The sequence below is a fragment of the Cherax quadricarinatus genome, chromosome 20, assembly GCF_038502225.1.
Source record: "Cherax quadricarinatus isolate ZL_2023a chromosome 20, ASM3850222v1, whole genome shotgun sequence".
NCBI classification, from domain to species: domain Eukaryota; kingdom Metazoa; phylum Arthropoda; class Malacostraca; order Decapoda; family Parastacidae; genus Cherax; species Cherax quadricarinatus.
Window position 1 is genome coordinate 47,802,935 of NC_091311.1, and position 16,225 is coordinate 47,819,159.

A 16,225-nucleotide genomic window follows, 5' to 3' on the forward strand; every position below is an offset into this window, starting at 1 on the left:
AGAAACACCTGCAGAAAGACTCCAGCCACGACACCCCCAAGGCAACTAAACAATCCAAACCAACCATCACACACCGATCCCTCTGTTCCCACCCCCTGCACCACAGTTACAGTATTAGAACAGAATTTGAAGGTTTGGTACACAATTGCAAATGGATTAACAAATAAACATGAGGAATGGCAAGAAAGAATCAATGAGAAGTCCCCAGACATCATAGCAGTTACAGAAACAAAACTCACGGAGCCAGTAACAGATGCAATCTTCCCACCAGGATACCAGATCATGAGGAAAGATAGAAGGGGCAGAGGGGGAGATGGGGTTGCTCTGCTCGTAAAAAAACAGATGGAAATTCGAGAAAATGGAAGGCATAGATGAGACTGGAGAAAGAGGCTACATAGTAGGTACACTTCAGTCTGGGGAACACAAGATGGTCATTGCAGTGATGTATAAGCCACCACAGAACTGCAGGAGGCCAAAAGAGGAATATGAAGAGAGCAACAGAGCAATGGTGGACACACTTGCTGAGGTGGCAAGAAGAGCTCACTCCAGCAGAGCAAAGTTGCTGGTTATGGGGGATTTCAACCACAGGGAGATTGACTGGGAAAACCTGGAGCCACATGGGGGTCCCGAAACATGGAGAGCCATGATGTTGGACGTGGTGCTGGAAAACCTCATGCACCAACATGTTAAGGACACTACCAGAGTGAGAGGGGAGGATGAACCAGCAAGATTGGACCTTGTGTTCACCCTGGGCAGCTCATACATTGAGGACAACAAGTATGAGAGTCCTCTAGGAGCTAGCGACCACGTTGTTCTGTGCTTTGAATATGTAGTAGAGCTGCAAGTGGAGAGAGTAACAGGAGTTGAATGGGAAATGCCTGACTATAAAAGAGGGGACTACATAGGGTTGAAGAACTTCCTGCAGGAGGTCCAGTGGGACAGAGAACTGGCAGGAAAACCAGTAAACGAAATGATGGAATATGTAACAACAAAATGCAAGGAGGCAGTGGAAAGGTTTATTCCCAAGGGCAACAGAAACAACGGGAAGACCAGAACGAGCCCCTGGTTTACCCGACTGTGTAAGGGGGAAAAAACAAAGTGCAATAGAGAATAGAAAAAGTACAGAAGGCAGAGAACACACGAAAATGGGGAGATCAGTCGCAGAGCCAGGAACGAGTACGCACAGGTAAGGAGGGAGGCCCAGCGACAGTATGAAAATGACATAGCATCGAAAATCAAGACTGACCCGAAACTGTTGTATAGCCACATCAGGAGGAAGACAACAGTCAAAGACCAGGTGATCAGAGTAAGGACAGAAGGTGGAGAACTCACAAGAAATGATCAGGAGGTATGTGAGGAGCTGAACAAGAGATTTAAGGAAGTTTTTACAGTAGAGACAGGAAGGGCTGTGGGAAGACAGCACAGAAGGGAACATCAAGAGGGAATATACCAACAAGTGTTGGATGACATACGAACAACCGAGGAGGAGGTGACCTTCATACCTCAAAGGCGATGGGACCGGACATCATCTCCCCATGGGTCCTTAGAGAAGGAGCAGAGATGCTGTATGTGCCTCTAACCACAATCATAAACACATCCCTTGAAATTGGGCAACTACCTGAGAAATGGAAGACAGCAAATGTAGTCCCCATATTTAAGAAAGGAAACAGAAACGAGGCACTAAACTACAGACCTGTGTCTCTGACATGTATTGTGTGCAAAGTCATGGAGAAGATTATCAGGAGGAGAGTGGTCGAACACCTGGAATGGAACAAGACTATAAATGAAAACCAGCATGGGTTCATGGAAGGCAAATCTTGTATCACAAACCTCCTGGAGTTTTATGACAAGGTAACAGAAGTAAGACACGAGAGAGAGGGGTGGGTAGATTGCGTTTTCCTAGACTGCAGGAAGGCTTTTGACAGGGAGGCAGCAACGAGTCATGGTACGTGAAGAGGTATCACAGTGGGCGCCTGTGACGAGCGGGGTCCCACAGGGGTCAGTTCTAGGACCAGTGCTATTTTTGATATATGTGAACGACATGATGGAAGGAATAGACTCTGAAGTGTCCATATTCGCAGATGATGTGAAGTTGATGAGAAGAATTAAATCGGATGAGGATGAGGCAGGACTGCAAAGAGACCTGGACAGGCTGGACATGTGGTCCAGTAACTGGCTTCTCGAATTCAATCCTGCCAAATGCAAAGTCATGAAGATTGGGGAGGGGCAAAGAAGACCGCAGACAGAGTATAGGCTAGGTGGACAAAGACTACAGACCTCACTCAGGGAGAAAGACCTCGGGGTGACCATAACACCGAGCACGTCACCGGAGGCACACATCAACCAAATAACTGCTGCAGCATACGGGCGCCTGGCAAACCTGAGAATAGCGTTCCGATACCTTAATAAGGAATCGTTCAAGACACTGTACACTGTATATGTTAGGCCCATACTGGAGTATGCAGCACCAGTCTGGAACCCACACCTGGTCAAGCACGTCAAGAAGTTAGAGAAAGTACAAAGGTTTGCAACAAGGCTAGTCCCAGAGCTCAGGGGAATGTCATACGAGGAAAGGTTGAGGGAAATCGGACTGACGACACTGGAGGACAGAAGGGTCAGGGGAGACATGATAACGACATACAAGATACTGCGGGGAATAGACAAGGTGGACAGAGATAGGATGTTCCAGAGAAGGGACACAGGAACAAGGGGTCACAACTGGAAGCTGAAGACTCAGACGAGTCACAGGGACGTTAGGAAGTATTTCTTCAGTCATAGAGTCGTCAGGAAGTGGAATAGCCTAGCAAGTGAAGTAGTGGAGGCAGAAACCATACATAGTTTTAAGAAGAGGTATGATAAAGCTCAGGAAGCAGAGAGAGAGAGGACCTAGTAGCGATCAGTGAAGAGGCGGGGCCAGGAGCTGAGTCTCGACCCCTGCAACCACAATTAGGTGAGTACAATTAGGTGAGTACACACACACACACACACACACACACACACACACACACACACACACACACACACACACACATGAAAATACTTTCATTTTTCTTTTTGGGCCTCCCTGCTTCGGAGGGATACGGCCTGTTTGTTGAACGAAGATGTATGAAAATAGGCTATGGAAGTGTTGGGCGAAATGTATATATATTATATACATACACTTGGTGTCTTATACAACATCCAGGATGTCTGCACCTCATACATGGACCTTACATGACTTGGTCAATGACTATGTATGTTAGGTCGTAAATGACAAGTCAGGTACAATGATTGGTTTATTAAATATAACTAATTATTTTATTTCAGAATTCATTTTCTTTTTTGGACTGATGATCTGGTTACATTCAGCACTATCTTTACTACAATTTAATTCTCACCACTGATTTGCATGTAGCAATATTCTCAATTTTTTAACGATCTTTAGCATGAATAAGCAGAGCTTTTGACTATTGTCTAACTGAATTGCTATATCTGTGTTATTTTTATATATAAATCTAGGATTTTTCCGGTCTAATCTACGTATGAAATCAGAGTTTGCATAATACAATTCAAGACTCAATCAACAGCATTTTCTGGGGAATTCATAAGCAAAATTTTTTTAAACATCAAGATTTTAAATAAATACTGATTCTGTTTTTTTAGTGAAGTCAAATTTTCAAGGAGATTTACTTGATTTGTTAATATCAAAATATTTTGGCTGGGTTTGTGTTCACGTTTTTTAGATTGCGAAGGATATTTATATGAATTTTCAAAGAATTATGAAAGGTTTGGATACCTTAATTTAAATGCCGTTTCATATATAACATCTTCATTATTTCTTCAATGAACAAAGAAACAGACATTTCATTGTATTCCAAAATTGAATTACTTTTTTCTAAATTTAAAATTATGTGTGCACCACCTTTATGATCATTCAGTTTATTTTGATTAGTTTTTATGTACGATTATAACACCCCAGAAGTAGGGGGGTATGTTAAGGATGATCTCCATAAAACCTTGTTTTAAACGATAAACTTACAGTCTCAGGAAAGTTTGATCGTGGGTACGAACTGTGACCTCTCTTTTTGGATTATCAGCATTAGTTAATTAATAATTTTTCAGCACACTGACATGTAAATCAATTGGGACGATAGATATATTTTTCACTGTCTTCTAGTACAGCTGATTGTTGTCCATAAAAATGTGTATATGGTTCTCATTTAGTGGTTACTACTACTAGGTATCGTAATTTCTGGTTAGAGAAGTGTGATTATTACCTTCGGTGCAGCGGACTAAGACAGCGGTTCACAAGCAGTGGGTACGTCATCTGAAAAAGATTTCTCACTGCAGAAAAAGAAATATCGATTGCTATGTAAAAATTAAAGAAAATGTCGAATAGTAGGTGAATGCTACATAAATGCTTCATAAATGCTATGTAAATGCTACATAAATGATATATAAATGCTACATAAACGCTACATAAATGCTACATAAATGCTACATAAATGGTGTAAACAGATTATTTTGTTTACTTTTCTAAAGCATGCATATTAAAATTGTTTTATTTCTGCACTGTTTTCCTCTTGTCATTCTTAGGGGTCTATATAGTTCATAATTAACAGACAATGAAAGTGCACTTAAACTGGCATTAATTAAGTGAAAATAACACAAAAAATTTGCGATCGGCTCTTACCGTGTTGACACTTACCTAAAAGAGACTAGCAAGGCCTAGTAGGGCCTAATAGGGCCTAGCAGAACTAAAAGTTGCAGTATACTGAGGAGCCCAGAGTTAAGTAACGGGCTTATAATCTCGTCATGGATGGATTGTCGATGCGAACCTCAAGCTTCCTCTCTGAATATTGCAGATTCATTACAGATTCCTCAGCGAGCACACACACACACAAACACACACACACACACACACACACACACACACACACACACACACACACACACACACACACACACACACACTGCCAGTTTAAGTGCGGGGCCAGGAGCTAGGACTCGACCCCTGCAACCACAAATAGGTGAGTACACACACACAAACATATATACATATACATACACACATATATATATATATATATATATATATATATATATATATATATATATATATATATATATATATATATATATATATATATATATATATATGTATATATAGACTGTAAGACAGTTATTGACAGTTATGTGAGGATTTCTTGCACGAATAAAAGGGGATAATGAGGTGTCATTATATTATAATGAAGGAAATGTCTTATGCTTATTTCTTTTAGAATGCCACTAATGTTTTTAATTTTTGCAGCCACACACGAAGTCTCCTCCTCATCCCATCCGAGTGGCCAAGTCGATTGATGTCATCTCCCGCGTTGTCTTCCCTCTAGGCTACTTCATCTTCCTCTTTTACTTCTTCGCTACTTACAAGGGCTTTCAATGAGCCCTGACTCATTCCCTCCTCCCAACCATCATCATGGTTGTTCTTTCAAATCCCCAGCTTGGATTTGATAATCAATCTTGCATCTATCCGCTGCCTAAAACCCACCCATGAAGTGCCCCAAGAAGATGCAGGATAGCCAGCCATCCACCAGCATCATCTACACTTAACTACTGCATCATTTCTTGCATGTTCTTCAATAAACGATAATTATTTAGCCTGCAAATGTTTCAAGGCACAAATATTTACTATATTTTAATGCTCGTGCCAGACAAAATTATTATACATCTTCACAAATTTTAATAGTTGTAACAACACTGTCTTGAGCAAATGAAGCTTATAGATATATACAAGAAAGTGCAAGATGCTGGGCACCTTCTTAAAGAAGGAGCAAGAGGCGGGGCGCCTTCTTAAAGATCAAAAGATCTCATTTGTAACATCATGTAAATATCAAGCATACTTATTTGTTATAACTTTTGTAACAATATTATTTTCTGTTGTTATCGACTCCCATGATGTTACAAAGTAATTAGATATGTTGAACACGACAAAAGGGCACTTGCATTTACAGTTTAGGCCCATTAGCATTCAGACTCGTAGGGATTATTGTAGTATATATTTGCATATTTCTATTTTCTTGTATATTCTGCATTCAGAGGGAAACGTTGCTAAACAAAGCATTGGGGAAGCTTTAGCTGAAGGAAACTTTTATATTATAAATGTTTTGTGAAAGTTGTAGTGACATCCTAATTTGATGGTTAAGTATATTTTCCAATTTTATTTTCACTTCACATATACTTATTTTCGTTGTGCTTTACACTGTTATACAGTCACAGCTGCGAGTACAACCCAGAGTGACCATGCTGGGTCCCATACAGACCTGAGTGTTTGCACTCAATACGTGACTACACCATAAATCCACCATCATAAACTACCATCATAGAAAAGACCTACTGTCGGTTTGAATTTAATCTGCATTTATAATTGCCAGTGGAACTAAAGGTGAGGCAAGAAGAAAAGTTGTTAAGGTAGAATAACTTCGTTATGCAGTCCTTAGAAGTGCCAGTTCCCTATTAGTTACCGACCTAACACATAACAAGGTGCTCCCCAGCCTCTGCACTCTTGTTTGCTCCTCTTCTTCTCCTTGTTGCAGCAAAATCTCTAAAACAAATATTTATATGAATCCTTTTATAATGTATCAAAATCACACAAACACACATATACACGTATATATATATACATATATATGTATATATATATATATATATATATATATATATATATATATATATATATATATATATATATATATATATATATATATATATATATATATGTATATATATATATATATATATATATATATATATATATATATATATATATATATATATATATATATATATATATATATATATATATATATATATATATATATATATATGGTTCAGACATGTTAATGATATTTTATGTCTTATGCCCAAGATTGTAGATATACACCATTTCCATGGCAAATTAAATAGCTTAGCCCATTCTATCAACTTTACTGTTGAGTTTGAGGAAAATAACTCATTCCCTTTTCTAGATGTTTTAATTATTAAGAGTAATAATGAATTCAAATTTAAAATTTACAGAAAACCTACAAATAACTGTTCCTATGTCCACTATTATTCTTCCCATCAAGATAAAGTTAAACTGTCTGTTTTCTCATCAATGTTTTCGAGAGCTTTACGTATTTGTAGTCCAGAGTTCATAGATGAAGAAATATCCAAAATTTATGAAATAGCCATTGATCTGAAATACCCGAGAAATGTAAATGATAAATCATTTAAAATTGCTAGAAATACTTTTTACAACCCAAAAAGAGACAACCAACCTTGTTCAACTAAAAATATGTTGGTTCTCCCTTACCATGAAAACTTGGTTGATATGCCTTCTCTTCTCAAGACTTTTAATATTAAAGTTGTATTTAAAAATCTTGATACAGTAAAAAAAACTTTTGATAAAGAATTCCCCCCAAAATGCTGACGGATGTGTCTATAAGATTCCTCGCAAAATTTACGATAAAGTTTATTACGGTCAAACTGGTAAAAGTCTCGAACTTAGATTAAAACAACATAAATATAGCATTAGAACTGGACAAGATTCCAATGCTCTGTTTATTCATGTGAGAGATTTTTAACCATCCAATTGATTTTCAAAAAGTTGAGCAAGTTGTATCAAGCAAGTCCATGGTTGACAGAAATATATTTGAATCTTGTTTCATAAAAAGCAGTTTTGAAAATAATATGAATATTTCTTTAGGTTTATATAAATTAGATTCATTTATAATTAATAAAATTTGGTTAGAGTTTAATAATACATTGGACAAATAATAAACCTTATTTCTTGGGTAGAATAATTTGTTAGTGGGATGTCGTGAGGACCTGTCTAGTTGGACCAGCGGAGCTACTGCAGTGTTCCTCTTTTCTTATGAGTCCGGTATTGTCGCGCGTCAGGTGTTTCTTTGTTGTGGGAGTTGACTGTGAGGTGTGGTCTAAGCCCTTTAATTGCCTTCCTTTGATGTATTACTTTCATAGTTCCTTGACAATGTGAGTAGTCACGAAAGCGCTTGGAATTTCACTACTCTTTCACAGTGGTTGTTTTGCATATTTTAAAATCACCTGTTTACTGTGATCTTATTGCATATATATATATATATATATATATATATATATATATATATATATATATATATATATATATATATATATATATATATATATACATATATAAACATGGAAACAGCAGAAGAGAACCCCTGAGTGCTTTCCTGGTTTTACACACATCTTCTGTGTAGCCAAGTGGTTTCATCTTGAGGTTTCAAGGAAACCGTCATTGAATAGCATTGTCTGTTCTAAACCTTTCAGTTATTTAACTTACTTAGTCTGAATTACTGTTCAAATTTAATTAATTAATGTACAGCTCTATTTCATGTAAAAGAATTCATGGAATGATAAACTTCAGCTATTCAAATTCGAAAGAGTTAGATTAAAACGTAAAAATAGATGGTTACCACAAAAAGCCTACTAGCCTGTGCAACAGCACTTGCTACGGTATTTGCTTCAATTACAAAGCCTGGCAACTTGTATTTGTAGTTTGTGACTGTGTCAGGCTGCCTGATTATTCCAATGCACTGACAAGGTTTAGAGGCGAAGAGATACGTCTGATCAAAAAGATTATTCTTGGTGCCACACTCAGAGGCGCCAACAAGCATTACCTAAAGTGTAGTTAATAATAACCTTAGAGTAACTATAGTGCTCCAGTGGTTGGAGATACGGGTTGGCGAAACCTAAATCGTAGGCTTGAGGAATGTCTGTTCTTTGAAAAAAAATTCAAAAGCATTATAGGAGAAGAGTTCTGCTTAAGACCTGCCAGCACTTTACTGGACAAGTCTTACTCACACACATTAACTCCCAAACCATCCTACTATTAAAGCTGCCCAAAGTTCTCATTTCAATAATTTTACTTGGCAATTTGTTCCACTCATCTAGCCCTTTGTTGCTAAACCATTGCTTCATTTATCCTTTGCTGTTACCCTTGCTTAGACATTTTCGGTACTTCATTCATATCCCTTTATTTATTCCCGTTTTCCATTTGTAAATTTGGGTCATATCTCTTCCCCTAACTCTGCACCTTTCCAGAAAGTCAAAATTTAATGCATTCAGCTCATCTTCATTGGAAAGGTTTCTAACTTTTTTCAACTCATTTTTGTCTAGTTATTAAAATGGAGACTAGAATGGAACTGTATAATCTAAATGACGCCTTATCAATAATATAAAAAAAACTGAAGTGAGGTAATCAGTCTGATTACCTCACTCTCCTCCTGTTCTTCAAGTTTCTCCTTTGTATGGACTGATGAAGCCACTGTGTGGCGAAACGTTTCCTCAATAAAGATACCCAAGAGTTGCACATGTGTCTAATTTATCAACGTGTCGGTTCTCTGAACCATTCATCTACAATCCTGTCAGACACATATTTACTTGTATAAATTAAACACGTGTCCAACGTTTGGAAACTGATATTGGGAGTTTTTTCAGTCCAGTGAAGAGTGATGTAAACATGGATATATGTAGCAGAGAAGAACAAGTGTAATGTAGGCAGGGTGTGTGAAGTGCAGTAGTTGTTCCTGACAACTGTATTATTGTCAGTCCACCATCAGTTCAGCTAGAGCATTTTGAAGCATCAAAACTACTGGTGTTCTGTACAGTTGTATTACCCATAGTGATGATTGAAAATAACGACATCTGTGTAGATCCTCTTCTTTGTACACGAATCTGACTTCACTTCAACTCATTAGATGACTGTTGGTATTCCATTGTATCACTCATGCACAATTAAGATTTTTCTGCATCTCAGACATATTTGAGTTAATTAATACGAGTCGTGATCTTTGCCCGTTTGTCCAGCGTATAGTGTATATCCAGGCTTTTGTCGGTGATATCCATCATGGTGATGCTAGTGGAATCAGCCATTCTTAGCAAACCCTAAGTGAATGCAGCAAACATTCACCGAACTAAGGATTGATCGGTCTTAGGGTGTTGAGAAGTTGTTGCACCCAGTTGATGAGAAGAGTCTGGTGGCTAATGTTGCATTCCTCTTCCAGGAATTCTAAGCTGCTAATCCTTTATAATAAAAATTTCCAAATGTTGCTGATATGTCAGATTTATACAGTTTTTGGTATTACAGATTTTGTGTGTTTCATCATTTATACCACTTTTCTATGAAGCCTGAAAGTCTATTAACTTCATAGTGGACACCTGTGCACTGTTGTCCTGGTTTCAGATTTGCTAACCAGAACTTATAAATCTTTTGTCTTCAGTTTTATTAAGATTTAAATTATTATTATATTAAGAAATCATATGCGATTCCCATATGAGTCAAACAGCTTATGAAGATAGTAGTCATTTTCCTTTCAGTCGACTAGAACCTTTACATTTGTCCACATTATTCCACCCTTTTCATTATTCCAGCTACAACATCCCTATTCAAATCATCCTGTAGCTCCTAGTGTCCTTCTCACATATTATTTTACAACTTTTTTTGTGTCATCGCCAAACATAATTTTGTCACCATTTATTCCCTCATTTATTCTCTTAAAATAGAATCTCTGGTTCAGCAATAAGGTGTTTAATACCGACGCTTGTGGAATATCATTTACAACGGGTCCCTATTCTGGTTTCGTCTTATTTACGAAAAATCTCTTTTGTCTGTATGTTACCAGTTCCCTTTCAAAGAGGGAATTTCTACTTTGACGTCGAATGCAGTTGTTTTCATCCTCAGTCTGCTGTGTGGAACTCTATCAGTGACTTACTGAGGTACATACACAATGTTGAATTCTTCATCATGGTCCACCATCTGAAATATCTTAGTGAAAAGAATTAATAAATTCATAAAGCAAGTAAAATCTTTTTAAAAACTGTGCCGAGATTCATTAATCAAACTGTCTTGAAAAGAGGCTTCGATTTACGTCTGCAATTAGTGCTGATTACTCTGTTCTGTGATCAGAAGCTACGAACTAATCTTCAAGTTTGTTAACATTTTCCTCTTGCATGACACGATACTCGTTTGTAGTGATGTATTGAAGAGACTAGCTGAACGTTTGCTAAGTTTCTCTCTACATTCCTTTAAAACCCTTGAAAGCAGTTCATCAAGGTTTAGTAACTTCTTTGGTTTGCAACATGGCCTGAGGACCATGTTAGTAGTAACTGTGAGCATGAAATTAATGTGTTTTCACTCTGTCATGCATGTATTGATTTCTTGGATTTCTTTTGTATTTTCTTGTGTACAGAGACGAAATAGGTCAACAAATGTGCACATATCTTTGTTATTATCAGTAACCAGAAATGAATTACATTTAAGTGAGCCCTTTTTTTATCTTAATCTTATTATAAACACCTGAAAGAAGCCCTTTTATTCCCTTACAACTTTCATTTCACAGTGTTTTCTTTTTTCTTTTTCTTTTTTTCTCTCTCTTGAGTTGGATACAGTAGTCGAAGAGGTGACCCCTTAGTATTTTTCAAACATTTTGGGTAATTTTTATTTAATCTAATTTTTCTGTTAGGAATATATGCTGTTTAGACAGCTTGTACAATATTTTGAAAAAATGTCGTACTGACAGCCATATTTATTACTATTTGTCACGTCTCTCTCACGATAATTTCTGTTACGTTTGTCCCAGTCAACACTAGCCAGGTGGTCCCTTAACTCCGTGTAATTTATAGCAGAATAATCGAAACCCTTAACTTTATTGTCATTATTATGTATTTCTAAGAGATACTAGAACTAAGCGATTTATGATCGCATTTCCAGATGTTAACTGACCTCAAAATTAGTTTTCAGGTGTGGACTATTTGTCAGAACCCCGAGAAGCAGGTTATTTCCTCGAGTTGCTTCTGTCATACAGTGTTTTAAACGGCAATCCTGGATTTCTTTTAGAGAGTCTCTAGACAAGATATGAAGTCAAATTACTCCAATCAGTTTAACTGAGAATAAATATCTACATTAAAACTACGTTTTTGTATACAAATCGTTTACAGTTTCGTCCCTCAAAAGTATTCATTGATCGTTATCCAAGATTGGGATCTGTAAATCCCACAAAAGATTAGATTTTCAAAGATTTTGAGAAAATGCAGCCAAGCAGATTCTGTCTGTCCGTTTCATCGTCATAAATTTTGTGACGCAGCAACATAAATTTTCCTTAATATACAGTGCAACTTCGCCTTCTTTCGTGCTGGTTCTATCAGTATGGAATAGTTTATAACGTTGTGGAAATCAACAATCATGGCTTATTTTCTCAGACCGAAAAACAACATCTCGGTTATTACAATAATATATGAAAAGTTTAGCGGACTTCTCTCCTCATTTTTACTACCTCCTTTGTTTTTATCAGTGACTCTGTTGTCACTGACAATCTAATGAGCTTTATTGTTAGTTCCTGAAAGTAACCCTAAACTGTATAGATTATTTTTGTTTCTTTTGTTCCTAATACTGAAACCCTTTGTTTCTCACACACACTCACTCATATCTTTATCTTCCATGATTTTAAAGTCTCATAAAATCTAGTAATGACTCCCATCGATTGCATTAGCAGACGTTATCACCCTCGCCTTAGAGTTGCATGCTCTTCCCTTGAATATATATCAAGTTTCCTACAGAAATTATCTCACTTATCAGTAAGCAGAATTGCAAATTCCTTGCAGTACTTGGCTAGCTAGCAACTGATCAACTGATACCAATTACTCTAGATATCTATTATCGCCCACTCTTCTTCTCGGCAAAAATACTTCATAAAAACGGGATCCTTCACTTTAACCTTATTAAATTTATAGCAATCCTGTAAGTAACAAGCAACTCCTGTATTTTCAAACATCAGTGTCTCCAGCACTGAGGCAAATCCCTGTTACCTGACATGGCATTATCTTGTTAACAAAGACCGCTCTGTCTCCAGCAATGAATATCTTCTTTCATTTACTTAGTAAAACTGTCGTCTTACCTCATTCCATGTCAGAAGGTGTACACTCATCCTGAGGGACATCAAAGTGATCTTTGCACTTACTTCTTAATCATTCTTCAGTATCATCCTCCTCCCTTTTCTGCGGACTACTTTCCTCTCGTGATTATCAGAATTTTTCCATTCGATAACTTCTACCAATTTGTACTCATTAAAATACTTGTGAGTAATTTCTCATTCTTCTAACTGAGAATAAGAATGTTTGACTCTCAAAATCTCAAATCTGCTTATAAATCATGACCATTCTTCTCAAATCTTATTGAGAAGACGTTAGTCAAACAAGAGTAAGTCACACAGTTAAGGAGACCATACAAACTTTGCAGACAATTCCTTTCCAGCGAATTGCTTGCCGTGTGTGTGTGCGTATATATATATATATATATATATATATATATATATATATATATATATATATATATATATATATATATATATATATGTGTATATATATATATATATATATATATAAATATATATATATATATATATATATATATATATATATATATATATATATATATATATATATATATATATATATATATATTGATGCTTTAAACTAATGAGCTACAGATACTCTGTAGCTGAGTTTTTTAAGGCGTCAGCTACCTACACTCGTGGATAGCTGGTGTCCTGCGATCGAATCCTGCTGATTGCTATATTTCTTTGTGTATACTTTTTCCTTGTTTTTATGGAGTACATATAAAATGGACCTAACACTGTAACAATATGTAAACTACATCTATACTAGTGTAAATTAATATGATTATGCATAAATATGTCATTTGGGATAACTGTTCAGAAGAGTCCTCTTTAATAATGTACCGTGAACTTTTCAGTTGAAAGAGGATAGTTGTTCAAGTGACGATGATTCCTGATTGCACAATTAGAGAGTTTTGATAAAAGACGGCCGGTACGGAACGACTTATCCTTATGCTCTGAGATGAAGCGTCTACGGTTATGTGAGGTACTTCCAAGGTATCGATCATTACTGCCTGAACACTTGACCTGATAAATAGCACCAGACCTCTGGCAATAAGGCAGATTCTCCACACTCTTTAGAAATGTTCCAATATTATGCTAATTATTAAATAAACAATGATAACTAATCTGTTGAAAGGAGTAATTTAATATATTATCTTGACGAATTTGATAACTCAACTCACATAAGTAATTCACAAAAAATAGGATAGGAATCTTATCGCCCTATGAATATAGAGTATATAAACAATGCAAAAAAATCAGAAAAGTAAAAAGATTACATTAATATAATAAGCAAATTTATGAGTCACATGTACAGTAGGTCTATGGGACGGGGCCGACTAAACTTAATCCAACAATAATTGGAGCAGGCTGTACTATGAGACAAGCATCTTATATACGCTTGTGGGTGTCCATGTAGTTATCGGATAGTTATCATCGGTGTGTGGCCAGGTTGTTAAGTATTTGCTCTGAAGCAAAACTGTTTCTCTTCATCGTAAATTTTAAAAATCATGTCAGGAATTCATTAGTTTTGCGTTTGTAGGTTCGAAGGTGTTGGATCAGATCTGAGTAATTCTGGACGTATTGCAAATATCTTTTGTGTTTCACAGTCCTTATTTATGTAGTCAGTGTTAGAGTCCTTACAGGATATCTGGCAGACATCTGGTTTCTCATTAGTGGTTTCTTATTCTTCTATGGAAAAAATTATTATTTTTTTTTTCCTTTTTTAAATAAAATTACGATAATTAAGATTATATTCCTTTCTCGTCAGTAACTGTGGAGTGGGATGATTAATATATCTTGAATGATGGAGTTTTTATATGCAATATTTCTAATCTGTAACTGTTTAGTGGAAATTTTTTGTCTTATAAACTTTGGCTGCAAATATATTATGCTCGGATGACCCATATTTTGACAATTGCCAAAAAACAAAACAATGATTATTATGTGTTGAGTAAGATCACATTGTATTGATCGAGATATTCAATTTTACTTCATAACTTTTTTCAAAACGTGTTTTTGTGTGATATAAACCCACCGAGGGAGATGCCCTGATGTCAGTGAGGGGTCTCTTGATCCAAGAAACTGGAACAACTCTCTCCACCCTCGGATCGAGTGTGTGTGCCTCCCACTCTTAAGATGTATGTGTGTGTGCGTGTGTTTGTTTGTGTGTGTGTTTGTGTGTGTGCAAGTGTGTGTGCACCTGCGCCTGCCTATAACGACACACATCATGCAAACACCAGTTGCTCGCCTTATGACATAATCCATCATATAAGAAGAGAGCTACAGACACATTATTTGGAGAGATTCACCACATTACTCGAATACATTCAGGCCAGTTAGACAGTTTTTCATCACATCTCAGCAAAGTTGTAGATTATTAAATGGAAATATAATGTTTGGGGACCAATCGAGCTTATCAGCTTGTAACATACTGCAGTGTGTCTTGGTGTCTTTAGTTACAACAAAATAACCATATGAATGAGCCAGAATGATTTCCAGGAATGAAATGAATGCCTTGAAATATAGTTTCCTTTACATATGTAATGATTTGGAGCTGAGGGTACAATCTCCGAGTGGTCTTTACCAGTTTGGAGTTCGTCTCTCTGGCAAGTTGACTGTGAAAAGATGATTGAACGCGGTTAGGAAAGCAGTCCTTGCTCACGGACAAAAGATTAGCTTCTCCATGACCCGTAGAGGTCACAGTGTCTGAGTATTGGTAGGTAGTTTGATACAGGGAAGGCAGGGAAGCTCTAATTCCTTGGATCATGAGCCCTTCGCCGGCAAGACGGCTCCTACCTGCAAGGTGTCAAAATTATAGCTAAAGGGGCAATATTGTTAATAACATAAGATATAGATAACGTGTTCATATAATCACACGATATCAATGTAATGGGTTGAAAATTTGAAAAGAAGATTGAGTATGTACTCTAAATAATATATATGTATATATATATATATATATATATATATATATATATATATATATATATATATATATATATATATATATATATATATATATATATGTATATATGTATATGTATATATGCATATATATATAAATATATGTATATATATATATATATATATATATATATATATATATATATATATATATATATATATATATATATATATATATATATATATATATATAATGAAGCCAGACGGGAGCCATATATGCATTACCCCTCTGGATCGTCGCATGTTGATGGAGCAGTTTCGGCTTTGGTACACAAAATTCTGAGTCTGTCATGATAAGTGCCTGT

The 16,225-nt window shown here is 36.2% G+C and overlaps 1 protein-coding gene across 11 annotated transcripts in view; it reads left to right on the plus strand.

Annotated features, from left to right (window-relative positions):
- The window catches only part of LOC128700397 (pH-sensitive chloride channel 1), a 658,890-nt gene extending 652,218 nt beyond the window's left edge, over nt 1-6,672 (plus strand). For 5 of the 11 annotated variants that reach the window (XM_053793602.2, XM_053793671.2, XM_053793610.2 and 2 more), the window contains one exon: nt 5,291-6,670. In XM_053793602.2, coding sequence (XP_053649577.1) covers nt 5,291-5,422 — 132 coding nt within the window. In that variant the 3' untranslated portion in view covers nt 5,423-6,670. Of the gene's footprint in view, nt 1-5,290 lie in introns of all 11 variants that reach the window. The other 6 variants (XM_070087056.1, XM_053793629.2, XM_053793657.2 and 3 more) reach the window with 3 other exon arrangements.
- The last annotated feature ends 9,553 nt before the right edge of the window (nt 6,673-16,225 follow it).